The 27,689-nt window shown below is 43.7% G+C and overlaps 1 protein-coding gene across 4 annotated transcripts; it reads right to left on the minus strand.

Moving 5' to 3' along the window:
* Window positions 1–983: 983 nt before the first annotated feature.
* On the minus strand, window positions 984–27,689 carry KCNS2 (potassium voltage-gated channel modifier subfamily S member 2). 4 transcript variants are annotated; one of them, XM_063390380.1, is made up of 4 exons: window positions 26,523–27,689; window positions 20,491–20,578; window positions 19,115–19,183; window positions 984–7,993 (listed from the first exon to the last, which is right to left on the minus strand). In XM_063390380.1, exons 3-4 carry the CDS (start codon window positions 19,180–19,182, stop codon window positions 6,523–6,525), a joined length of 1,539 nt encoding a protein of 512 aa, XP_063246450.1. In that variant the 5' UTR covers window position 19,183; window positions 20,491–20,578; window positions 26,523–27,689; the 3' UTR covers window positions 984–6,522. The 4 variants fall into 4 exon arrangements, with proteins under 4 accessions (XP_063246450.1, XP_063246477.1, XP_063246468.1 ...); XM_063390407.1 differs by lacking the exon at window positions 19,115–19,183; XM_063390398.1 differs by lacking the exons at window positions 19,115–19,183; window positions 20,491–20,578; window positions 26,523–27,689 and adding an exon at window positions 8,567–8,703.

Below are 27,689 nucleotides of genomic sequence, written 5' to 3' on the forward strand. Positions count from 1 at the left end.
GCTGTCTTCTTTAGAGCATGATGCCACAGGGAATGCTGAGAACCAGCTCACCAAAGAAAAATACATCCAGGGCTTCTTCCTTCAATAGGAAGGGCTCAAAACGTTAAAAAATGATCATGCTAGCAGTGGCAGGATGAAAGTGTGCCTTGGTATGGAAAGAAGAAAGAAACAACATAGAGAATAGGTTTCCCCAAATGTAAACCACAATTTTGACATGTTATCTTTTGCCATACTTGGAAAACCTAACATAGGGAGGTGCTAACCCATGATCTGACGTGCCCAGGTACTGATACAATAGAAATAAATTAGAATTTACGTAATGGTAATCAAGTGGATGGTCCTTAAGGGGGCTGTGATAGGGTGTCAGTACTCAGAACATTTCCTAGAATGGGACAGAACATGAATTTCAAAAACAGCATAGTAATTTGAAAGGATAATTTCCACTGAAAGTTGGTGGGATTGATGTTCCTAAGTCAGTAACTCCAAACTCTCATTTTGCTGTGTTACAACCCCACCACATCACCTTTCCTTATGGAAACTGCAGGAATAGCCACATCAGGCCATAGCAGATAGAGAGGGTGAAGCAGGAGGTACAGGGCTTGGGATGGGCAGTACAGCAGCAGCTGGCAAGCAAACTGTGCTGCTGTGTGAGTACCACTCATCTTCCAAGTAAGATTAAGAATTTTCTTTGAAAGTCAACAGTCTCATCAGTGGGACAGTCTGCTCAAAGGTACACAGACTTTTGCACCACACAGAACACCTGCATATTGGGTGACAACATGCATATGTTGGACCGTCCATGTCAAAGTGGGCAGCTCTTAGCCTGCTTTAGATCTATAGAAGAAATTGTCAGATTTATATCAGTCTTTGTCCAATTCCTGAAAAACCTAGCCCTGTTTATATCTGAACAGGGATTTGTGAGAAGCCAGAGCCCATTAGTACCCTTAAAGAAAAAAAAAAGCAAGAGTGGGAGGTGCTGATGTTTCTTTACACTTCTGTGAAGCTGAAGTGCTGGATTTGTGCCACTGCCTCTTATGGCAAATTCATGTGTTTATCCAAGTGAGGACTTACATGATTTAGGGTTGTGTGTAAAGGGTGAGGCGATGTCAGGCAAACAAATTTCTGCAGTGGGAGGTCAGTGTGAGTCCCAACACCTGTGAGATGATTCTCCATCCTCATTCCTAGCAGGGCAAATAAATTCCAGAGCCAGACCTTTGCTAACAGTGTCATGTGATCTCGGGAAACACTTTCTAGACTGTTTGGAGGTGGCTTCCTCCACTTGACAACCCATAATTTCATATCTGAGAGGTGAAGAGATCCACAATCTTTAATGAGAATGATGTTTCTTAGCAGCTTCAATGATTGCTCTGTAGAACTGTTGCTTTGAATAATGTATTACCCATTGCTCTATTTTTAACCCCGCAAATTATTCTCAGATGAGAAGCATAACTTTTTTTTTTTTTTTTTTTTTTTTTTTTTTTTTTTTTTTAAGGAAAAAGGCAGAATCAGTAAAAAATGCTTCAGAAATCAGATGGGAACATTCTTTCACCCTATCTGAATAGTGTGCAACTTGAAAGTTAGTTACAGGAGATCAAATTAATTTCTGGTGTAACTTAATGGGAAGCCAGGTGCATAAATTGGAAAAGAAAATAAGAATAACATAATGAGAAAAGAATAGTTCTGGCACAACACCTCACCAAGGGATATGAGTGATGCCTGGGGTTGGATGTTGTTTGAAAGCACCATCAAAGGTAGATTAAAGTCAGGAGTATTGTGGGAGGAAATGGATAACCAGCACAGCAAGAGCAGTTACTCCAGGGGCTTTCTGCTGCTTACATGTGCACAGCTGGGGCCTCTAGGGATGCGGTTATTTTGGAAGAGATGAAAGGTCATGTCAAGTTGATTTAGTGCCTACAAATGCTGGTGGTATGTTGTTCAGTCCCTAATCTGTCAGGTAGAGAACAAGAAGCTTGTACTGTTTGTTCAACTGAAAAATGTGGGTTCCCCACCACAATCACCAATTAAGAGCATTTCTAAGAATAGAAATCTAGCCTGATGTGCATGTTTAAAAAAACCCCTTATCCTCACAATGAGGCCCAGGCTTCTCTTTGATTATAATATATACTCAGAATGTCCTGAAACTTAAATCAGTTCTAGATCCCTGGTGAAAGATATTTTTTATGCATTTAATTTCCATTTTGTGGCACAAAACTGAATTTTTGAGTGCGTTACACACTACTGGGACAGGACACACAGTACAAAGAGCACCAGATACAGTAGTTCCCTGCAGTCTTGCAAAGTTCTATACAAAAAGGTACAAATACTGGAGGTATTAAATTTGGAAAACTAAATGCAAAGTTTTTTGTTTTTAAGACTGCAACATGAAGTAGCCCATGCTCTATATAACATGGGAGGAAAAACCAGTCTGTTTCCAAAACAGAAAGTCTGCAGGGAAAGAGAGAATCAGCAACTGATGAAAGTAAATGAGTAATAAACCAGGCAATAATACAAAATCTGAACATACATAAAAAGCTTAATCACAATCTATATATAGATTTTACATCTCAGGAACATAATGTAACATATTGCTTCTCAAGGGCATCTCTGACTCTCATAATAGCCTAGATTTGTACTAGAAATCCAGATTCTCTAACAGTTTATTTCTGGCAGTAAAGCAAGTTACCTCATTTGAAATATCACCACAGTTCTCATTTAAACAATACAAAGCTCTCAGACGAAAAAGAGTAGGCACAGCATTTTCACTGGTGCCACGAAGGTGACTGTCACAGGCAGGAGGAGCACAGGCTGATGCAATGTTCTTCATCCATACTAAGGAGATTTCTGACCACAGAAATTTTCCAACTCTGGAGAAAGTGGTCAGTTAGTCCTCTCGTCCTTCAGTTCTGATCCAGTGGTTTACGGAAGTGCAGGTGCCCTGCTCACACACAACAGTGAGTGAGGAAGTCCAGCAAAAGTACTGACTATGCAAAAAATACCCCACCTCTTCTCCCCTGTGAGGCTTTGGAGAGATTGCATTTTTTCTTCAAAGTGTAATGTAAACATTTCCCTGTAGCTTTTATTTAATGAGAAATAAGTTTTCTCAGCACTTACTGCACAGAGCCCTAGAATAGACATTACTTCATAAAATGGCAGGAAAGGTGTGCCTATTCTTCCTTACCTAGATATTTTGGGGCAGCTAAGACAGCAACATTACTTAAATCACTAAATTGTTATGCTGCTCAGTGAAAAATTCTGTTAGTCATAAGCAAATATTAAAACTGCTGTACAATACTGTCCAATGCTCAAACATAATAAATCTAAGCAGAAGTAATGCAAAAAAAGGGCTACATCCTCTAGCGTGGTCAGGGGAACAGGACTTGCAAAAAGAAAACTAAAGGGAAGCTTGAGAGGTATAAACCTGTGAAAAAACGTATGTAAGGCCATATGGTTGCTGTCTATAAATACACTAAGAGGAAAATGATATATTTAAGCTAAAGAACAGTGTTGGCAAAAAAAAAAATACTGGTATAAAGCAGCCATTAATAAAATTGTGCTAAAGGTTGTGCAAGCCTTGGAGAGCAGCACAGCTCTGGAATAGTTTTCAGGAGGAGGGGGGAGCAAAAATGTGACTACTTTTAATATGGAATTAGTTAAGTTTATGAAAGGAATTCCTGTGCACTGTGTAAAGTAATTGTCATGATAATAAGAACATATTAAATTTCAGTACTTTATTTATTTAGTGTCTTTGATCAAAAGCACTTGTATAAAAATGCAATAATGAAAATTCCTTTCAACCAGTACAATAAAAGTTGGAATTCCTTGGGTATTTCATTTTCTTTAGTAAAATGCAATTTGGACACATTCCAGTCAATATTTGCAGAAATGACAGTATCAGCCCTACAAATAATAATAAATCTAGAACATAAGATAAGCTATAGGTAATTGAAATGATGTGTTGCAAAGCTAAATCCAACATTTGCAATGTTAAACAAGCAACAGCTGAGGGAATTTGTGGCTCTTTGGCAAGTCTACAGGTCTCACCAAATAACTGCTCTGAAAGTCCCTGGTTTTCAGCTCTGTAAATCTACTGTTTATGGAACTGAGATAAAACCACTGCTTGGAGCTGAGTTCTCCTACAGCCCTAAGCAACAGACATGGTTTGCAGTGTCCTTTGCATCAGTGAGAGGATTTGCCACCCTTGCAGCATGTCACCTGACTGGAGGGTATATGCTGCCCATGGCCACCTCTTCCTCCTCTTCTTTCTTTCTTGGTATTTCAGTTCAACAGGTGACCTCATGCTGCTCCATGTGTTAGGTGGCTGTTTGTGTGTGTGTCATACTTTACATACCTGCAGTATGAACCAGGGACAGCAGTGCTGAAGTTATGCCTAGGAGTCAGCATAAATTGAATTGAACCAGCCCTATCCAGAAGTGTAAACCTTGGCAAAATGTTTCAAGTTTGGACGCCAAATTGAGGTTATCTAGGTCTACTTTCAGGACCATGTATATGGCACTTTCAATTTCAGGGACAGCAAGCAATGGCTTGCCAATTGACTTATAACTTCTGCAGGCTGTGTTCAAAATTGGTAAGGTTGGACAGGACCTTTTCCCCTCACACTTCGTGGCCTAGATCATCTACTAACTGATGGGAGGGGAGGGTGTTCAATGGAAATGGGGTGGGGGAGAAAGTTATTTCACACTGTGTGTTCTGTCACAGATCACTGGGCAAACAGAAATCCAATCTTGGGTGCTCAGCTTTCTGGTTTTTAGGTGGAGAGGATACAGTGTCAAAAGATCCAGACCAAGCTGCTACCTCTAATAGCCTAAATGAGGCAGTTACCTATTCATACCATATTTGCTTTATTTTGTCGGTTGATCCACCCTTTGTCATGGTTTAAAAACATAGTCTTCCAAACAAGACAATTTCAGCTTTAGTATTTTAATTTCTCTTCTAACTAGCTTGAATTTAATTTCTGCACCTCTCTAGTCTTCACAAGTAAAACTAACAAAAAATTAATTGGAAATTTATGTGTAATGAATAGGATGGAAAAGCAGTAGGCTCTGAAGAGAAATGCTGTTCTGCCCACTGAGTGCCAGTAGTTTGTCTTCTAGCACAGAACTAAAAAGAGGGAAGCTTGTTGACTGCAAGTATTTGATCTCTATACAATTGTGTAAGGGAGGAGACTGAGCACTCAAAAAACAACTCTGTGCAGATTCATTATTACTCTTGAAATCGCATATGATCTGTTCTCGCATGGTTTTCTTTTTTAAACCAGTACATGCTAGCCCTTGAAAGGATTTAAATTGACTACATCACAGAAGTAGGTAGGAGGATCTACCCACAGATAGTGCAGTATTAAGCTCTTTATCTGTTCCCTTCTTAGGCCCTTATACTCTCCCTTAGCTGCAAATTGAGAGTTTCTTTCTGAGTGAAAATGTTTTTTTGCTTAGAGATTCCTTGGCAGAAATTTTAATGGAATTGTCTGTCATCAACACCTGCTTTCAAGCTTTACTGATAAAATTAGATTCATATCTCAGCATCACATATGGCATCTTTATAATTAGTCTTTTTGCAGTATATGAATGTCAATTCCTAAAATGCTGCCTGTACTGTTCATGTGGGAATATTTCACTTCATTAATCAAATCCAAGTTTTTCATTGGAGCTTCTAATTGTTTAAAACCCACATCCTCATGTGTCTAATCTCAAAACCATTTTGATGGACTGATACAACACATTTGCAGCTGCACTGGGACTGAGCTGTGAGCAGATCCCTTCTGGAGATGGGATCCTGAGAGCTCTATCTGGGCCTCCATAGCTAGAATCACTTGTGGAAATGTAGTCTTTGAATATGTAGCTATCTGAAAATGAGGGGTGGCCTTCTTCAGAGGGCTCTGAATTGATCTAATCTTGGAAACAGGGGAAGGTCTATGCCCAAGAGATTCTGAAAAATAACACTATACATAACATTTCAGAACAAGAACACCCAGATTTTAACACACATACTCAAGAGTAAGCAAACTTAGAGGTGTTTTCAGGCAAGTGATAAGAATTACTGGTCGGCAACACAGGTAGAAGTGTTCTTGTATAAGTGACTCACAGGTGGCTGTTTCAAACTGTTGTAAAATGCATGGGAAGTCCTATACTAGTACAGACACCAGTATAGGTGATAGGTGACTTTTTAATTACTCATGTCACAGATGAGATTTTCATTCCACTTGGGTACATTCATTTCTCTGCTCAGATGAGAAAATGCACAAAGTAACAGATCATCACTATACCACTAGCACTAATGTCATGGAAGTGGTAACGTTTGTATGGAAAAGTCAGCATTTAGTACCCTTACGCAACAGGATGAAAGTGTGCAAACTGTTAACTTGTAATAGAAATGTCTTTAGTTTCTCAAGTGCAAAGTGCAGTGTCAGCAACACTATCTTCTAGAAAAAAAACCAAGACAAATAGGAAAACATTTATAAACATAGCTCTTGATAGCTCTCATGCAAACTGCTGTCAGACCTGTACACTAATGCAGTGAATCATTCAGGCTCAACTCGCTGGGGGTACTTCTGCTCATATTGGTCAGACTGGCCATAAGGGATTTAACTTTGTAAGCATAGTAGTCCCTTAAGTTGACAGATGGAACTTCTTTCATGCCATCACCAAAATCACAGCTTCTCATGGCACTCTCTAACTGCTTCTGACGCCTATAGAAGTGGGAGAATTTATTAAAGATCAGTGTAATGGGAAGCACTACCACTAGGATACCAGCTAGGATGCATGCAGATGCCGTCAACTTGCCAGCAGTGCTCCCTGGCACCACATCCCCGTAGCCAACTGTGGTCATGCTAACAGTAGCCCACCACCAACAAGCAGGGATAGTGGCTAACCCCTCATTCTCTTCTTTCTCAATGGTGTAGGCCACTACTGAGAAAATGGAGATGCCAACAGAGAGGTAGAGTAAAAGAAGCCCCACCTCTCTGTAGCTATACTTCAGGGTGGCTCCGAGAGACCTGAGACCTGTGGAGTGTCTAGCAAGCTTTAGGATGCGGAAGATCCTCATGAGTCTCAGGACTTGTGCAACTCTGCCTAAATTTGCTAAAGTTGGACTACTTTCCACCACCAAGTTGACAATTAATGTAATATAAAATGGAAGGATAGACATTAGGTCAATCAAATTCAGGGCATGCTTGAAAAACTTTAAAAAGTCAGGAGCTACTGCAAATCTCGCCACCAGTTCAAAAGTGAACCATGCAATACCAAAATGTTCCACGATTTCGAAGCGAGGGTCTTCCTCGGGGTTCCCATTGCTGTCAACAATCTGGAAGTCTGGGAGGCTGTTGAGGCACATGGTCACAATAGAGCCCAGCACCACCACTATTGAAAGGACACTGAAGACACGGCTTAAAACGGAGTACCCAGGATTATCCAAAGCAAGCCAGAGCTGCCTCCGGATGTTTCCAAAGGGCTGTTTGTCAAATTTAGAGGCGTCATTGTAGAATGCCAAAATCTCATCAAACGAAGATGTTGTACTTTCCTGGTCACTTTGTTCCTCCCACTTCTCTTGGTCTGGCTCCATTTTCCTCCCATGGTAGCTATAACTGCAGCAGGAGTCTATAAAGAATTCATTGATTCCCCAGTATTCAATCTCCTGGCTGAAAGAAAACACACAGAGTTCGCCCATCACATGGAGCTTGCCAGTGTTATAAAAATGTAGCACGTAAGGAAAGAGCTCGGGGTTCCTGTCAAAATAAAATTCATTCTTGGTGTCATCATAGTCATCACAAAGCTCCAGTATCGACTCCTTTGAGTGGCAGCTCAGCAATTTGCCCAGCCTGGTCTCAGGGAACCTTAATAATGTGTTGGATCTCATCTTTTTCTTAAAGCCTCCAACGTTGATGCTGATTTCATTGTCTTCAAAATTCGCTTCAGATAAAGCCCTCAGACTCTGCCCTGTCATAGTGAGCTCCTTCCAAAGGTGGGTAGGGAATGAAAACCTAGGATACAATTACACAGAAAGTTGGCAGAATGAACAAATCTACAGCATGTTCATCTGTCGATGCTTTCTTTCTCTTTTTCTTTCTTTCTTTTACTTTTTTTATTTTCTTTCTCTCTTTCATTTTCTCCTCTTTCTTTCTCTTTCTTCCCTTCTCTCCTTCTTTCCTTTGCTTTTCCCCCTTTTCCCCCTTTTCTCTCTTTCCCCCCTGTTCACTCGCTTTCCCTCCTTTTTTCTCCCTCTGTCCCCGTTTCTCCCCTTTCCCCCTTCTCTCTCACCTCCCACTGCAAACCTTGAGGGAGGCTCCTTTGTTCCCGCTGCAGGCTCCCGTCCCTCCCCTCGCCCTTCACCTGGGCTGCGGCTGTCGCTCCCACAACGCCCCGTTACTCACGGCCTTTGTGCCACCGGGGCCGCGGGTCCTTTCATTCCCTCCCGCCGCTCCCGGCCCCGCCGCACAAGAGCCCCCGCCGCCGCCCGGGCTCCAGTCCCACGCCGCTCCTCAGCGGCCGGAGCCGCGCTCCGACCCGCGGGGAACCCGCCCCGCCCGGCTCCGCGGCTCCCCGCGCCGCCCTACCTGCTGCCTCAGCGGCCGCGGCGCCCCGCCGGCGCGCCCTGCTGCCCCCGGCCCCCGCCCGCCATCGCCGCCGCCCGCGGGGGCCGCCAGGGCTCGCCTCGCTGCCGGGGCTGCCGGGGCTGCCGGGGCTGCCGGTGCTCGGGAATTCCGGTGCTCGGGAATGCCGGTGCCGGTGGGTGCCGGTGCCGGTGGGTGCCGGTGCCAGTGGGGTGCCGGTGCCGGGGGGTGCCGGTGCCGGTGGGTGCCGGTGCCGGGGATGCCGGTGCCAGGGGGGTGCCGGTGGCGGTGCCGGGCCAGACGGGGCAGGGCAGGGCAGGGCAGGGCAGGGCGGGGCAGGGCAGGACGGCCCCGCCGGCCGCTGCGGTGCTGAAGGGACAGCGGCCGCCCCGCTCAGCGGCGGGAGGCGGCGGCACGCCCGCTCGTCATGGCGACGACCCCCGCGGCTGCCGCCCGCCCCCGCCGCTCCCACCTACCCCCGGCCCGGCCCGTCCCGGCCCGGCCCCGCCGGCAGCGATCGGGGCGGGTGGGTGGGCGGCCGGGGGCTGAGGAGCCGGTGTGCCGGAGGTGCCTCCGCTCGCTCGCTCTCGCTCTTGCCCCCTGCACCGGCGGCAGCGGCGCCGCAAACTCGGGGTTCCTCCCCACCGCGATCCTGCTTCACGCCGGCTCCGAGCGGCACAGCCTCCCGAGGGGACACGGGGGACGCCCACCCACGGCCGCAACGGCTCCGAGCACCGCGGACCCTCTGCCGAGGGGCGTCCTCCGGCCCCCGCCCCTCTGCCCCTCACCCTGTCGGGAAGGGCCCGGGGGAGAGGCTGCCGCTCCCCCGCCCGCCCATGGCACCGGCGGGTCCTCGCTGTGGCGCCTGGGCAGGGTCTCTGCGGAGACTGACGATAGGAAACACGGGGACACGTGTCAGAGCAGTTCGGTGTGAGGGGAGCCGAGCTGCGCGGTGAAGCCGCGCGCCGCCCCCTCAGCCGCGCTGGGAGCCCCTGACCTCCGCCACGGCCCTGCCAGCCATTTCGGGAGCGATAATCGCGACCGGCGGCACAGGGCAGGCCGGCTGGGGAGGCTGACCTCCCTGCGCTGCTCTTCTTGGTGGATAGACCTTTCGTGCTAGCACACGGAACAGTGTCCGGCTACATGGTCAGCGATGGCAGTGTCCCTGCCTCCGCTGCAGACGGCTGGAAAGAAATTTTCCCTCTCTTGCTGAGCCCGGGGGGAGGCCGAGGTTCTCAGGGGGAAGCCTGCTGGTGGCAATCCCTGCGCACCTGACCCCGCCCTGGGCAGGGCCGGCTGTGCGGAGCACAAATGCTCCGAGACAGGTGCTTTGTGCCGGGATAACCCACATGGTCCCCTGCCAGCTGCCTCGGGGCCGCCTCTCGCTCGTGGTTCCACGCATCTGAAGTCCGGCTCCTGGAAATGGTCTGCTGTCTGTGCTTTGTAGGGTTAGGGGTGCAGGGGGATGAAGATTCCCCTCTTGCTTCCCCCAGACCTGTCAGAGCCCTGAGCATTCCAGCCCTATGCATCACCTTTGGCTTGTTCCTCAAAGCCTTGGTAGGGGAGAGAGGTTGTAACTTCAGTCCAGCCAAACGTGAGCCCTATTTACAAGGAACACCCAGCATTAAAGATCAGCCCTTTAAGAGCCGAGGAAACTGAGCGCAGACACGGAGTGGGGCAAATAAATCCTGCTGTATGCCACTGTCCAGGTCTCCAAGAGCCTGCTCCGCTTTCCTGCCTGGGGTGTAGTGATCACCCCACCATATCCCAGCAAGGCTGGTACATTTTGTGGCCAAAGGCTCCAGACCTCTAGGGTCACTGCCAGCGCGGTGTGCAGGCACCCACAGCACCCTCAGCCCCCAGCGATGCTTCAGACGATCCATGCTTCAGTGATGCTACAGATGGTCTCCCCGCTCGCCTTTTCCTGGGTGGTGTGTGCTCTTGCTTTGCTCTCCTGCTGGTGAGTGCCTCCTGCCTCCTTTTCCTACAGATGCCCTGGGTCAGGGCTCTGTGTCCCAGCACGCGTAATTGCGTGTCCGGTGACATCCCAGGGAATGCTGAATCCACACGGAATTACGGACACCAGGCTGCTCTCCTGGCCAGGGAAAGTGCTGCTCCTCTCAGCCCGCTCCCTCCAGCTCTTCCCCTGCTGGGAAGTGGCGTGCAGGAGACAGAGACTGCACACAGAAGGGAGGAGGCTTTGCAATGCAGTGGCGACCTGCCCGTTTCCCTGTGAGAGCGGTGTTTCATGTCCAGAGGCAGCTCTCCTGCTTCCCAGGGGCAGCGGAGCTGCTCTGTTGGTTTGTGACAGCCGCCTCCTCTCAGGGCTCTGCTGGCGGAGCCCTCATGGGGAGCTCTGGTTATACCGGCTTCTAATGCCTGGGGAAAGGGGTGGCAGGACACAGGACTGGGAAACCACCACGTTAAAAATGTTCAGGTGGCTGCCCCACCACCTTCCCTAGGGCCTGGATAAATCACAAAACTTCTCTACTGTAATTTCCCACTCACTCTTGGGAGAACAAAAATAGCTCATATTCCTCAGTAATATTACAAGGAATAGTGAGCTGCTGCTGCTGGAAGTGCATTCAAGTGATGTCTGTGTTTTCACCAGCTCTGCTCTGTCCTAGGTAGCTAATGGGGGCTTTAAATATATTGAAACATCTTCAGCAGATTTGTAAAAATATAAATTACCTTTGTTTCTTGTTCTTAAATATTTTTTCCCTAATGCTGCTTTGGAACAAACTAATTGGAAATATATTTAGAGGATTTCCAAGTTTTATAGATTGTTCTCACCTTCTAAGTCCTTGGCTAAGAAAAAAAGAATTATAGGCAGTCTCATTACTCATTTATCAATCTCTGATCTTACCTGGAAGCACTGCTGGTCGTCACTTTCCTAAGTTGCATTTTCTCATTAAAAAACACAGCAAGGTTTATGAAGAGATACTGGAGATAAAGAGCAAAGCAATATAACTGCATAAGGATACAGCTCTCACTGGTCCCACTTAACTGTTCCTGTAATTACGGATAATAGACTCAGCCCAAAAATTTTGCTAATAAGGTAGAATGCTTCCAGCACCCAAATTAGTAATCCAAAATCCATCTGATTTTTTTGCAAGGGGCACACTCTGCTCCACGGATATATAAGCAGTTACTGACCTAATATTTTTGCCTTTCCCAGCAGTAAATACAGAAAAAATTGCTGTGGACACACTGCAATCACTGGTGTAATCTGAGGCAAAAGACATGTCAAAAGAAATCAGGTATGTCATTTTTGCACAAAATGAGCTTGTGATGCATCAGATAAGAGCACATTTTTGGATGCACTGGTAGTACACTAGATAAATACAAACCAACACTTTCTCTACACTGCCTTGTGGACATTTCTTGGACTGTAGAGAATGCAAGACCAGTGCTGAGGTGGGGCTGGGGTGGGAGCATAAGGAAGCGTGGAAGAATTGCCTGTTGGAGTGGGGAGATGAATGAGTGATCCATATTACCCTAGGGCAACTTTACAAAAGCTAAACTAACTCTGGGTTTGGTGGTTACAGTTTCTGACTGACACTGTGTGAGAGACAGGCCCTGTTTTATTGGTACACGTGGTCCCAGGTTATTTAAGGAATATGAGAATGTGCCAGTGCCATGTGAAAACACGGCACGGTTATGGGTGCCCTTCAGGACTGGGGAGACATGGCAACTGCAGTGAGTGACAATACACCCTGCCTGGGGTTTGTGGTGACCTGAACTGTGAGGGAAGGTGGGAATCACTGCCATCCTGCTGGCTGACTCCGTGTAGGAAGCTGCTGCCTAAGAAGCCACATCCTCGGACAGCATCCCCTGTGCGGCCCCTGTTGGCTGCCCCACCACCACTGCAGTGAGCTAACGCTGCTGGGAACACGTGGCACTCTGTCCTGCAGGCGTGACACTGCATCTGAGATGCACTGTCACCTTTGGAAGAAGTGGAACTGCTCCAAAACCACTAAATCTACAAGTGTGAATGAAATACTGAACAGGGTCTAAAGGAAGTTATGGCACCTAAGTCACTAGTTTTATTTTCATGGTGGATATGGTGGATTCACTTTGAACTTGAGGACACAACCATCTATTACACTGAAGGTGGAACTTTAGTCTCAACTTAATACTTACTGAAAGGTTTCCCTCTGTCCGCAAGGCTAGATTCAAATGCACATTCTTGTGGACTATTTCCTTTTGTTCCAGATAGGCTAGAAAATCCTGGATTCTTAATGTGTTAGTTTGAAATCAACAGATAAGACCTGGTTTTCTTTCCAAAGGTGGCTGAGATCCTCCTATGTTGACATTTCTACTGTCACAATTGTTGACTGTGGCCAGTTAGTAAATACATTTAAAAGAAGTAAAAATAGCTTTGTACACCATTCTTACTAAACACTAGAAAATGACTGTTGCAGAACATAGCAAAGTTTATAAGAATGAAGTTGAAAATGGATTTAAACAAATTCATAAAGGCTATATCCCTTTCTGGATATTTATCCAAATGATCTGAGTACAGCCTCAGTTTGACAGAAACACTGACAGATAGAACACTGCAGAAGAGAAACCCTTCTACACACACTTTGTTCTTACCTCCCCCATGTCAGCAAGGTAGCCACTCTCATGATGCTAGGTTCCTGTCAGTCTGTGGCCAGCCTTTTCTAACTGGAAGTCTAAAAAAAGCTGAGATTGTCCCTGCTCTTTTCCATCTTTCAGTTGCTCTCAAACACCTATAACCACAGGCAGAAAAGAAGTGCCATTTGTTTATGAGTCTGCTCTCCCTGTAAGTGTCCTGACTGACATGCCTGCTTTTCTTAGGAGGCAAAGGCTTTGCACAAGCTCTGTGGCATTTGCAGTATAAAATGGGGGAGGGAGGAGAGTCACTTTACTAAGCTGTAAGTTTACAAGGCAGTGATATCCATGTCTGAAAACAAACCTTCACTGTGACACAGTGGAACTCAGTGGACCACAGAAAGACCATCTGGCAGCTGAAGAAACTGAACATGAATGGAATATTTCGTTTTGTCTGACAGCATCTCAACAGAGTGACAAATACTGATCTTTTGTGGTGCAGTGATTGCATGAGCATTGAAGTTTTACTGTGATGACTGTGGTATTCTGCCTTTTGTTGTGAGTTGACCTCCTTAGTCACTGCTGTGCCTGCTCCACCTGATTCTTGGCTCTGAGGGACACGTGGCAATATTTGCTTTTGCAAGCCCAGTGGGGAGTGTTGTCTTCCTTAATTAAATCACTACATCCCAGAATCACAAAATGCAAGTAAAAAAAAAAAGATTATTGGATAATTGTGACTTTCTTTTAGTTAGATTGTAGAATTTCAACCTTCTCTCCCCTGCTGAAAACTGATGTCTGTGATGGGTGAAATGAGCCAAACGTACAGACCCCCAGACTCCAGCTGAGCTGCAGCAATAAGCATTGCCAGTGGCAATGAGCAGTGGGAAAGAGGGGGCTTTAGAGCTGCATCTTTGGATGTAAAGATGACCAAATGCAGTGCAGTGGTCACTTTCACAGTGGCATGTGCTGCAGACAGCAATGGGCATGGCCTCTTTGATAGTCATCTGAATGGAGCTGGGGAGAAAGAGGATCTTGCTTGGATGCAGGTTATGGCTATTAGTTCTAAAATGTGACTAAAAAGCCTAGTTCTGTTATGTCAGTCAGCTGACATGGAGCATTTGATGGTTATTTTGCTTGCATTTCAAACTTACTTATTTGTAGCTCATCCAAGTTCCTATTCAGAAATAGTATTCAAAGGAAGCATGAAAATGAGAAGGCCCCTCCTAGCTTATAACTGTTTCAGCTTGGTAGGAAAACTGATTTTGATTATGAAACCAGCATGCAGAAGGGCAGGAGTGCCCTCTTGAGCTGGGTGACCCAGCCTCAGAGACTGTTCTTACTGTCAGGAGCAGCAAAGGGCCATGCTATGCCTTACACAGATTATAACCTCCAGGCCAGGTTGCTTGGTGTTGCAATGCCAGGAGAGTTCCAGTGTTGTTACCATTGCCTTACATGTGGATCAGTATTAACTCCTGTCTTCTTCCTGACATTTTTGGAGGAGTCTTGTGCAAGGAGATTCTTAACTAATCCCATGTTTTTCAAATAAATAGGAACAACACTGAAATTGTGTTGGTAACAGCCAAAAGAGACGGCTCCTGCTGCCAAACACAAATTCTTAATCCACTGACTCTCCATCTTGACTCCTTAGATCAGTTTCTGCTACCTGTCCAAATCTTCTCAACCATGTAGTCACCCCATGCAGCATATACTGAGGCATGACACCTACCACACTGCCCTTGCCTTTTGTTGCCCAGCCTCATCACTAGGGAACCTGGCAAGGATGCACTGATGATTTCATGGCCAGCACATCCACAGAGTGTGAGGCCAGTCTGCAGTGGGCCAGGCAGAGCTTGGAATCATAAGCATCTTTACTAACCTTAAAAAAAGTTAGAGCATAAGAGAATCTTACTTCTTATCTGTCCAAATGTATTTATTTTGCAACTGAAAACCTTAATGCCCAGCTGGATCAATGAGTGAGATAAAACAAAGGAGCAAAGGAAATGGAAGGCAGCATTCCCTGCCCCTCCCAAAGGTTGTTTCTAGAGGGAGAGGGCAGAAGATGCACTATTTACTTTCCATGCGTGAGTTGCCACTGCCATCCCTCCCTGACTGCCCAAACAATGACACAATAGCTTGGTGGTACAATATCTGGTCTCTGTAGGCATATTCTACCTTGAGTGACAGCTTTACTGGATCTTCAGATGAGGCCATAGAGATTTAACTGGAAAGATTTTGGGGAGCTGACTTTATTATTAAGACCCAGCTCTGGCCACAGAGGACCATCAGGGGCTCCAGCCTCCTGCATCCCAATATTAGTGCAGCTTAGCACAGATTCAGAACCTACTGTTTCCTGGCTTCTAAACAAAGTTCTTGGCTTCTTTAATATGGAATATTAGCATTGTCTGTTTTTTATGAAGCCACCCAGTATCAGATCCTTTGTTTTATCTTTGTGTTACTTTTAAAGGATTTAGTTGCCCTGAGGGCTTTGGTGTTCACAGTTCTTCAGTATACACTTTATTCACACTGGTTGCTTCATCAAGAGAAGAGCAAAGTTTGCCTCTGAAGTCAGCCTGAGTGTGAAGAAACGTAAGGGTCCTGGGTGACTACAGAAATAGAAGAATGGGGCTGAAAAGGAGTGATCCCAAAGTGGCTGTACAGGTAAATCCTTTTAAGTGCAGCCTAGCATCACCAAACAGGAGTGAGTGATAGCACATCACACTTAAGCAGCTTCCTGAAGCTTCCCAATACAGGTACTGTGAGTAATTTCTCTCACTTTGTGTGAGCCATTGACCACTGCCTCATAAACCACCATGTGCAGAGTTTGCCAGCTGAGATAAAGGTAAATCAATCTCTCTTTGAGATGTTTGTAGCACGCTATCTGGGAGATATATGGCCATCACATGCTGCCAACAAAATATATTTCTGTACTGTTATCGCCTCCAGTAGCTTTTTGTTTTTCTCCCCCCCTCCACTTTTTTTTTTTAATTTTTTAAAATTTATTTTGGTAACAGCACAAAGAGAAAGATTTGTGCTGCACCAAGCCCAAGTGATTGAGATAGTGGCTTGGGTTTTTAAAATTCTGTTTCGTGAAAAACAATCAGCCTTAACCACACAGTCTTTAATAACTGCCTACACAGCAAAAGGAATTTTAAAACTTTTTCTATAATCTGCATAATGCTTATGTCCCATTTTTCAGAAGGGGCACCCTCCACCCCTTTAGAAATACTAACAAATTATTTGCAGTAACAGTCTATCTCTGAGTCATTCACTGTAACTTTGTCATGGGAGTACCTTGCTTGAAATGTATCTCAAAAGCAGTTTGGTCTGTAATTTATCCTGAGGGTCAGCATTGCCTATCTAAGTATCTGATCGAGACTATGTACAGTCTTCCAAAAAGATTCTGGTTATGGAGAGGCCTCTCACTATTGGACGAAGGATAGAGAAACTATTTCCTTTGGATTTGATTCACTATGATATTTTTGGATCATACTTAAAGCAAGAACAAGCCAATTAAAAAAAAAAAAAAAAAGGATCACTAAATAAGACTCTAATTAATGTTTCCCACTGTTCCCATTGCTATCGTGGAACAAAAGGTTTTAAAATTTCTGAAACATCTTGGGACATCTGTGCTCAGTTTCTATACACAATGCAGAAAGTCCAAAACATCATGGGAAACCTTATTCTGAAGGGATGCCAGTCCAGATCCATGCTCTGAAAAGTTTCATATGGTTCAGATCAGTTTATGAAAAAAGCCTCTGAGCTGTTTTATCCTTAGCTAACATGATTTTAAACTTCAAATTTTTTAACCTCTATTCAAGAAAGCACTTAACAATATGCTTAATTATACCCCCCACTGGTTTTCAGAATCAAGCTTTTCTTCACTCTCCTGGAGTTTATTATTCCTATAATAAAGAGTGAGAGGAAATAATGAAGTAATTTTTTTCAAGAGCATATACTATGGAATTATGAGAAAACAGCAGTAGTTTAAACTTCACCATTTGGTTTGCTGACTGATTCATTTAGTATACAGTCAAGTGAGGGCCAGCATGTTGTAAGGAAAACCTGAATTTTGTTTTATTTGTTTTTCTTTTGAAGCTGCTGCTTTGTGGAACAATTCTGAAATTCACTGCAGTCAGAATATTACACCAACCAGCTGCAGATCAAAGACTTCACTGAATCTAGGTCAGGTCTAATTTGTGAAGCTCATACAGTTAGTCACTATGGCAGCTTTCTGAAAGGTACAGATGGAGAATCCATGAGCTGTGGGAACAGAATTATGGGCCTTCTTCTCACCATCAGTTTTAATGCAGTTTGTTTTATTTCCTTTTCCAGGAGTTTCTTTTTTTAGAGTTCCTAGTAAAAGAGAGATTAAATGTGACAGCCACATCTGTTTTAGGAAATTCCTGTGGAGATATCAGATTGGTAGCTGGCTCAAGTGATGTTAAAAGTGAATGCTTCTGGTCTGAGCAGGTGGTCTATGAACGTTATGAAAAATCTGTAGGCTTTTATAGTGACTTTTATCTCAGGATCTCAAAGCACTCTGTAAATATCAGTTGATCAAGTCTTACAATATTCCCGGGAGGTGATCACTGTAATTGAAGGGAGTGGGTTTTATGGCTCACAAGTTTGCTGCTGGCTGTGAAATTCTATTTGTGACTCACACAATCTGCCACAAGTAGAGCAGATGTATTGCTGCTGTGCCTGGATGTAAGAGCTGCTTGAGAGGCAGCAGTGCCTTCGCCACTGGTACACAGATTTTTCTTTCCTTCTAGTCTGCTTCACTGTCCCTTGTTCTCCCATTCTCATTTCCTGGTACCCCCCCTCTTGTGACACTGCTTTTGGAAGTCACCTTGAGCAAATAATTTCTGGAGAGCACTTGACATAGATGCATGCTTTGCAGAGTGTCTTTCTGCAGCTCCTAAGCCAAAATGTTGATAAGATGTACTTCAGGGTGTAGTGGGGGAACTGCAACTTGGGCTCTCCCTTTGCAGTATTGTTTGGGTTAATTTAAAGGGGTTTAAAATTTACACTTAGCACCACAGAGACCTCACCAGTAGTCAGAGAACATCTCTCTGAACAAGAAGGCCCAGCAGACAGGAGAACTATCTTGTAAAATGTTCTTCTCTGACCTACAGATGGGTTGGAGCATAAGCATCACCAAGGGCAGGTTTGCTTCAGTGAATACTACTTTTGTAATTCACAAGAAACAATGAACAGGCTTACTTCAGAGCCCATTCATAACATGAAAAATAGTATTTGTGTGTTTGCATCCACATATATGTGTGTGTGTAGGCACTGCTTATATGGTAACCACCAATACTCAGAATTTAGGACAGGACTTTTCTACAAATGAATCTTCCTGTGGTTTGTTTGTTTGTGTTTTTTGTTTATTTTTTCTATAGCAGTAGAGGCTATTTATGTAAAGCATACTTTGACTTGCACTGAACATACTTAAAATTCAGCCATACTCTAGCTCCAATTGTGACCTCTTGGGATGTGGGCCCTCCAAACACAGTGTTATTTCCTTTAGTAAAACCTGGATGGAGGGCATGGATGAAGATCAGTATTTCCAGATGAAACACATGCAGCTGCTTAGATAAGGACATGAGACTTTGTTGCTTGTGTGATAACACAGATTATAAATATCAGCTTTTGACAGTGTTGACCCACAATCCATGATGTTGGCTGGAAAATCACCATTTGTTGTTCTAAGTATTCTGGAAAGTATGATTGCCATCCAAGGCTGAACGCAGCGTACTCACCACTGTTAGTCTGGAACTTGTTCTGCATATTATACCTCTTAGTATAATAACATTAATAATACCAACTCCAACCCCAGCCAATATTTATAGCACAAAGAAATTCTCAAATGCAAAAATATTTGAGGGCTTTACACAATTACACCAGGGGAAAACTTGACATCAGATATTCAAGTAGTTACAATTTTTCAATTTGCTTTGTTAAGGATTTTACCTTCCTATCTTCACAGCAGTCAGCACATCTGGATCTCCACCCTGACTGAGATCTCTTGATATGGTCATACTACAAACATTAAATAAACATAATTGTTAAAAAGTAGGTAGATTATTTCTCCCCTCGATTTGTTGCTTAAAAGATATGCATAGGCATGTGTTGCCCCTAATCTATAGCTACCAACAGATTAATGGAATGATCAGTGTGTGAAGATAGTGTCACTGAATTTAAAAAGCTGAGAATTCTTTCCAGTAGCTGAAACAAAGAGTCTTAGTTCAGCTTTTGCATTTTGGCTATATCACAACATTTGTTGTAGCAAAACGAATTGAACGGTCAGACGGAACTGAAAACAACCTGGAAGAAATTGGAAATTTTACTGGGGCGGAGGAGAAAATCAGGAAGTTTACAATTGCAAAAGTTTTTCTGTACCCTAAAAAGGGGAATAAGGAGAAGAGTTTCTTGGAGATTAAAATGTGTAATAGCAGGCAAACCTTTGTACACTCAGAGTATCCATTTCTCAACATAGCAAACAGGAACATAGAAACATATGTGGTCAGCAATAACACTCATAAATCTTAAGAGATTATGTGTTCCTAAAGTAAGATTTCAGACTGATCTATTTTGTTAAGTGCCAAACTTCAGCGTGATTCAATCAAGTTTTGCTTAATCGGAATTTATTTACTCTTTGTGATGATGAATCACTGAACATGTCTGTAGTCCAGTCTGTTGAACTAATTTATCAGGTATTTTGATGGACTGGTGATTTGCCTTCCCTGAACATTTCATGGTTTATTTATTTATATCATCTGGAATTTGTAGAACAAGAACTGGAGTTCTGCTAAGAATTAAACGTTCCTCAGTGATGCCTTTAGTAACAGAAACACTCTCTAGATAGGTAGTCTTGTTGCAATATAGCCAAACAACTCAGCCAGGAAAAGTCTGATCGACTGACCCAACACCACTAAATAAAGGAATTTGTTAACCTGGGTGGATTTGTATCAGAGACACAACCTGGCAATGGTTGGAGGGACGGCAGTGGTGAGGTTTGTCTGTGCAGGACACAGGGATTTCCTGGAGGCTGGCCCAGGAGCATAGGTCATCCCAAGGAGAAAGAAGACATGGGGGAGTTGTTTACACAGCCTGATTGACATGCAAGTACTTGCAGAGAGGCAGTCTCACACTAGCTGTTCCCATGGATAAATGATGGTACGAGACAGGCCAGGCTGGACTTCACTGTAAGTTGGCAACATATGGACATTCCCAAAAATGTGCTGGAATTGATGTTCTCTGCTGAAACCTGTGCCACTATGGCCACACTGTTGTGGCTGCATGTTAAAGCTAACTTCAGAATAGCTACGAGCAGCTGGCATGCCTACCTTCAGTGCAGGTATGTGGCTTTGGCCTTCTCTTTTCCAAGGGAGTGTACCTCATGAGGTATTTTTCAGAAAAACTTCCAATCTCTACCTGTGAAAGAGTTAAAGAACAAACACATGAAAGTGGCAAATTATTTCCCAGAGTGGAAATTTCTGATTTTCTGTACATACAGGTGCATAATAAGAATCCTCTGACTTCCAGAGAAGTGCTGTCTGCTAGGTCTGGGCTTCCCAGAGCAAGAGATACGGACGTGACTCAAGTGAGTGCAGTGAAGGGCCATTGAGATGTTTAGGAAACTGCAGCGTCTGGCATATGAGAAGTTGTGAGAATTTGGGCTGTTCAGCCTGGAAAAGAGAAGGCTCCAGGTCGTCTCAGTATTGTGCATAAAACAGCAGATTGGGTAAAGAGATGAGTAAAAGATGGAGCCAGACTTCTCAGTGGTGCTCAGTGACAGGACTAGAAAAAGTAGGAACAAATTGAAACACAGGAAACTTTACTAGAACATAAGAAAAGAAAATATTCAGTGCAAGGGTGGCCAAATGTTGCCACAGGCTGCCTAGAGAGGATGTGGAGATATTCAAAACCTGATTGAACATAATCACAGGCAACATGACCCTGATTTGGGCAGGGGATTGACTGGAGGCTCCCCCAGAGGTACCCACCAGCCTCAACCATTCCATCAGATTAAATTAAAAAATCCTAAGTATTAGTGCAGATTTTCCTTAAAATTTATAATGGCAGGCAAAGCACTTCAGTTTCTGAAGTAGATATTAACTCCCTTGGCTCTTGGGCACATAATGTTCTTTTGGTGAGCACTCAAACAGTGGATAAAAATTAGAGATCAAGCACCATTAATGCAACAATGAACTCATGTGGGACTAAATGCGGGCACAGATATGTAACATGAGTATCAGTTGAGGGTGTAAAAAGAGGTAGAGATGTGATTCAAATACCAATTAGATGTTCTTCATCAGCTCCCATTCAAGGGCTGGTGTTTCTGCCATAGCACTGAACTGGATCAGTGACATCTGATGTTGATCCCTTTGCTTGTTGTTGTTCCATGGGCTACATCAGCCCTGGTCTTTGTTGAAAGCCTTCCTTAGAATTGTCTGACTTAGAGATTTTGTCTAGTCATAAGAAATGAAGAAATTGTCAAAATCTGATGTTACACGGATTTATGACATATGTCACTGGAGCTGAAAGTAGCAACAGTAAAACAAAAACTTGTCCTCTTTTCATCTGATACTTTCTTCTGGCCTTAGAGTGCACTGAATTGCTTTGTAGGCTAGCCCTAAATAACAAAAACCCATCAGTTTTTATCTGAGGATGGTGAAATGATTCTGAGATATTCCAAACATATTTGGCATATTTAAACACATCTTTTCAGCTTGTCATTTTCACACAGCTTCTAAGTGATGCTAATAATAATATCATTTATTTTGCATGATTGGTCCTGTGATTCTTACTTCTACATCCTGAGTGCAATACTTCCAATCTTAGCTGCTTTTCTTCTGCAGGGAAATGCATAAGACTTCTTCACTTATTCTAGATATTTAGAGCCAGAAGACTAAGGTCCATTAATGTACAGGCCTAAAGTGATTAAACTACCAGAAGCTGTTCAGATCTAATTCAGATCTAATCTATTAGTGCTTCTGTGTTGGCTTTGATTGTGGTAAGAGATTTACGCTGACAAAAATAAGAAATTAATTCGGACTTTATGTACAGATGTGTATTACAACATTTGTGAATTTTTAACATGGGAAAACAGCTATCTTCAAATCACAAAAAATATTTGTATAACAGTGCTGTTACTTGCTGGTGTTAATTATTTGAAATTAACTCTTTAGGGTAATTGGAATCATATAAAACCTGTGGAAGGTCAGAATTGAGATCTATGCTTTCAGTCTTATTTTAGATTCAGAAAAGCAGCACAGGAACTCTGCACAGTTTCAGGAAGAAGGTAATTAGCTCTCCTATCCAGTTACAAATCCCCCATAGGTTATTTGGCCCTAATATCTATGGAGACAATTGTAGCCAAAGGACCCTCTTTTAACAACATGGCTTTTTAATATATATATATACCTGGAGGATAGCCAACATGCTGGTATACCTATAAAATGAACAAAACCTGGGGGATGAAAGCTGGAGTAGGAGCAGGAGATTTGTCTGAAGACTACCTTTTTCAAGAAAAGAGGTGCCACTTTTTCCTGTGGAGAGCACAAGTCGTGTCTCAGGATATGCAAGTGCTGACACCATAACTGAGTGTCAGCATCAGCAGCTCTGCCTGTGACTCTCCTCTCACCTGCTCAGCTGTGATGAGGATACAAAAGTTCCAGCTCTGCTGTTTACCCAGCTGTAAAGCAGCTGGTTCCACGTGAAGAATTTGTCTTTCCAGGTTGCTTTTGTAAAAGCCTAAGAAATTACTTAAAATGGTAAAAAAAAAAACAAAATCAAAAACCAAAAAACCAAAAAAAACACCACCAACCCAGAAAAGACCATAATAATTGCCAAGCAAGGCTAAGGAATGCCAGAACTAAAACTGCAATAATTCAGGTCCACTGTGTACATTATCTTCCAATTTCTAATTGCATGACCACAAACTAGTGGTTTCTTTGCCCCTTTTTTTCCCCTCACTGCAGAGGATGGACCTGCTGTGGGATGAGTCATGGTTACCTTATTGCAGAAGCTGTGGAATTTGGAGGGTGATGGCTGAGGACTTCATAATAGGAAAGGATTGTACTGTGGTTTGGGAAACTGAGTGTTGTCCTGGTATTGGATTTTGTTGCTATTATGGATTTTGTTGTTATTCTACTTCACCTCATTCCAAACGTAATGCTGGGCTAGTCACTGAACTCACAACTTTTAACAGATGGTAACTGATTTTCTGGAAATCCTGACAACTGGAATCTGATATGGGATATGCAGAAAACTCATGATTATGGGAAATTTGATTTGAAGATATACTTTAGACGCTGAAAAAAATCTGTTCTTGAGCATCTCAAATGAGAAGCCAAACTCTGTGGTTTCTTTTGGGAATTTTGACTCAATGACCATGAGTACACATAGAAAATTACTCCTTAACTTCAGGGGTACTGGGAAGATAATTTGTCAGTGTTTGTAGAACACCACGATCCTGCAGAAGAGAAGACCATAAAATCCCTTTTTTTGGAATAAGTATCTGTGTTTCACGCTGTGTGAGATGATAGGTGCCATTCCTAGAATAACAGGGTAAGATTTTTCAAATATTGATGCCATTATTTTTGTGTAGTGAATCAGCAGGAAACCATGGCAAAGTTCATTAAATCCACTCCTCTGCCTGAAAGCAGGATCAACTAGGCCTAACATTTTCCTGTTAAATACTTGTCTAAGCGCCAGTGACAGAATTTTCATGACTGCATGCTTTCCTTCACTTTACTTTCTTTACCATTAAAAAGTCTTTCCCAGTAGCTAGCTGAAATCTCCTCTTTGCTTGCCCAGTCCTCAGGGCCAAGAGAGAAATGTTCATCTGTGGGACTGTCTCATGGCTCACATACCAAGGGTGCAGAACTGAGACCATCCCTTTATTTCCAAGGAGATGAAAGCATTGTTTTAACACTGGTGGTCTGCAGCAGGACAGGCTGGGGCTGCAGCTGGCAGGGGAGCCCTGCTGGGGCTGCTGGATGGAGGGGAGGCCGTGGGCCAGCTCGGGGCCGTGCAGCAGAGGCCAACAGCCTCCAGAGGTGTGCCAGGCACAGCACTGCCAGCAGGTGAGGATGAGGAAGGTGATCCTTCCCTTCAGCTCAGCACTGGTGGGACTTGTCTGAACCGCTGGGTCTCCAGTACAAGAGAGATTGGGACATTGTGGAGCTGGTTCAGTGAAGGGACATTAAGATGTCTAAGGGACTCAAGGAAGTATAAGACCAGCCTGTGAGAGCTGTGGCTCAGCCTGGAGATGGAGCCTTATCCATGTGTACCAATACCTGAGGGAGGGGGAGTAAAGAAGATGGGGCTGGACTTTCCTTTACAATGCCCACTGACAGCGGCAATGGCAGTAAACTGAAACACAGGAAATTCCACTAAAACTAAAAATTTTTTTTTTTTTCATTCCAAGGGTAGTCAAACTACTGGCACAAGCTGCCCAGAGAGGTTGAGAGCTCTCAGTCTCTGGTAGAGGATCATCATCACATGACCCTGATTTGGGCAGGGGAGTGACTAGATGATCTCCAGGGGTGCTTGTCAGCCTCAGCTATCGTGTGGTTCAATGCCTCCAGGGGCTGTCTGTGGACAGCAGGGCCCTGGCACTTACCTCCTGCCTGCTGAAGGTATTGTCCAACCATTCTTTGCATTAAAATTGGAAATGGCTGCTTCACTCATGGACTGCCTGTATAATAAGGAGAATCAAAGTGGAAATACCTGATGTTTGAGTACCTTTTATGATTTTGTATGTTGAGAATTCTCCCTTCACATAAGGATCTGGAGTTTAGGTGTCTTCATAGCTTTCTGTAGTAAGGAGTAATTGGTTTCCTCTTCTGTTTTAAAAATTATTTATAACTTTTTGAGATTTTTCAAAAACACTGACTAATACTAGGTAAAGAAATAGAGCTTACTGCCAAGTCCAATGTTTCCCTCACCTGTGATTTATTAAAATGCTCCTCACTTTCACTTTTGTCCTTATCTTCTTCAGACAGCTGGGAAGCCAATTCCAGGTGTCTTATGCTTGAAAACATGTTTTTCAATAGATTTTTTTTCTCCCCTTCATCCCAAAGCATGAAATATCATTTCATAATGCATTATAGCTACTTCTCTGGGGAACAGAATTACCTAAATTAAGGATGATTTTCCAGTATATTCTGGACGTTTATCTGGCACAGGAGAGAGGCTCAACATCTTAAAACAATCCTGTTAGAAATTGGTGCTGGATTAACTTACATTGGAACCAATACTACACCTCAGAATTCCTTGCTCTTTCCCGCTCAGCCTCAGGTTGCCTAAATTTCTGAGCCATCTGCATGTCTACCAGCCAAGTTCCTCTTAATCATCAGCTTCTAGTCCTGGTTGCAGAGCCATCCAAATCCATATTGTGCTAAGCAGTCAGCTTTAAAGTTCACAGTCCACACTGCCATCCTGCCCTTTTCTTCTGCTGAATTTTTTTTTTTTTTTTTTTTTTTTTTTTTTTTTTTTTTTTTTTTTTTTTTTTTTTTGATTCCCTGGGCATCCTTCCTTCTCCTGGGAAGAGAGTAAATGCACGGATGGGAGGATTGGTAACCTTGGTAGCCTCTCCCAGGCTGTGTGGTTAGGGCAGTCTTTGGGCAGCTAGAAGATGTGGGCTCAACTTCAGTCTGATGAAAGGAGCAGATAGCTCAGTTTCCTCTTTTATCTGTAGAATAATCCAGCCTAGGATGTGAAGTATCCAGGTCCCTGCTGACAGGTCATTCACTTTAGTTTTCTGGCCTCTCTCGTCTCTTGTTTTTGCTTCAGCTATCCCCTGGCTTTATGTTGGTTTTTTTTTTTTTTTTTCTTTATGGGCAGCTGTACTGTTAGGGTAGTTTAGGACAGAGAGAAGCTCACTTCTTAGGATTTTACAACAGATAAGACCCATTAACAGATAAGACCCATTAGCAGACAAACCCAGGCTGCCATTGCCCTCTACATCCATTCAGTCTCTCCTCTCAAAGACAAAAACCTGTTTCCTAGAAGCTATTTTCTCATATGTTTGTGTGCAATCTACTTTAAGGGATTCAGAGAAAGAAATGTCAGACTGCTCCTCAGGTAGCTGTTTCACAGGGCAGTATGGCTCACCCTGTCTATGAGTCAGCCTATATTTCTTTCAGCTTGTTTTTGACCCTTGTTCCTCCTCAGTCCATAAATCAGTCCTTCTCTCTTTTGTGATGTTTACACTGTCAAAATATATAGACGTCCCCAGGGAATTTCCTCACCTCCAGCAGACTGTCTCAACATTAACGCCTGAGCACACTCTGCTCTCTGCTCAGCTGTGTACAGCCAAACTTGTCTCATTGACTTAATTCCTCATAAATCAATAGGTCCAGATACTTACCCTGTTGCTTCCTTTGGGATGAGTCTGCTCCATAAGATCACAGTTTGTTGGTCTCTGCTGTTATTGGGACCTTCTGCCTCCCTTCTATAAGCACATCTCTCCATTCCATGTCTGCATGTGAGGCTGAGCCTCCTCCCACAGACTATTGCTTTGTGCCCATCCACTTGGCTGTTGTTTTGTTATTTCCAGCCTGTCTTAGTTTTTTTATGTTTTGTGTCTGTCCCCATTGGTTTACACAACACCTCTCTAACTCACAGGAGTTGTTACATCAAATATAAATGGAATGAATGTAGTGTTTATTGCTTCCTTCCAGATCATAATAGACATTAAATAAAAACAGACTTAGGGCAGATTTCTAGTCCTCCTTTCCTCCCCTCCCTACACCCAATCTATGCCCCAGATATTCTCCCATGAGCTCTTTATGTTCATGTTTATCTTTTGCTCCTCTTTGTTTATGGACTCACAGCCTGTGTTCAATCTCTGTGACACTGCTCATTTCCCAGCCAACTTGCATTCATTTTTCAAGTAATTTTATAACTGAGGCTTTCTCAGGACTGGCTCTAGGCTGCTTCTTCATTCTCTTCAGCTGTTTTTGTATATCAGTAAAGGAGGAGGGACCATGTTTGTTTGGCAAGATTTAGCCTTTGTTGACTCTCTAGAATGACTTTCATGCTAGTCCTAAGAAAAAGTAACATCATTTGGGGTGGGAGACATGCTCCCTTTTGCACATGCTGTGAAATTTCCCAGTGCTCTTCTTCACTTGCTGATTTTATTAGTCCTGTTGTTTTTATTAATCCAGTCCCTTAACAATGTAAAATATGGGTCATGATGGCCAGCTGGTTGTTGTTCAATGCTGACTCTTATCTACTCCTACTAGCAAATACTTTATCCATCTGCTTAGGAATCTCTCAGATTTATAGCAGGAGTAAAGAGACTGCCATTGAAAAATTCAGAGAAACAAATTGTGAAGATCTGGAAGGGTGGAGGCAGGAGGGAGATTCATGTGGTGAAGATGTCCTCTCCAGCAGAGCCTGCATCCCTCCCACATTGCAGCAGGACCTGTAATGTGGCTGCAGCAACCTGGTCTCTGAAGGCAGGGTCAGATAAGAGAGCACTTGCACCCTGCAGCTGTGGCTCAGCTGTACACTTGGTGCACAGAAGAATCAC

The sequence above is a fragment of the Prinia subflava genome, chromosome 1, assembly GCF_021018805.1.
Source record: "Prinia subflava isolate CZ2003 ecotype Zambia chromosome 1, Cam_Psub_1.2, whole genome shotgun sequence".
NCBI classification, from domain to species: domain Eukaryota; kingdom Metazoa; phylum Chordata; class Aves; order Passeriformes; family Cisticolidae; genus Prinia; species Prinia subflava.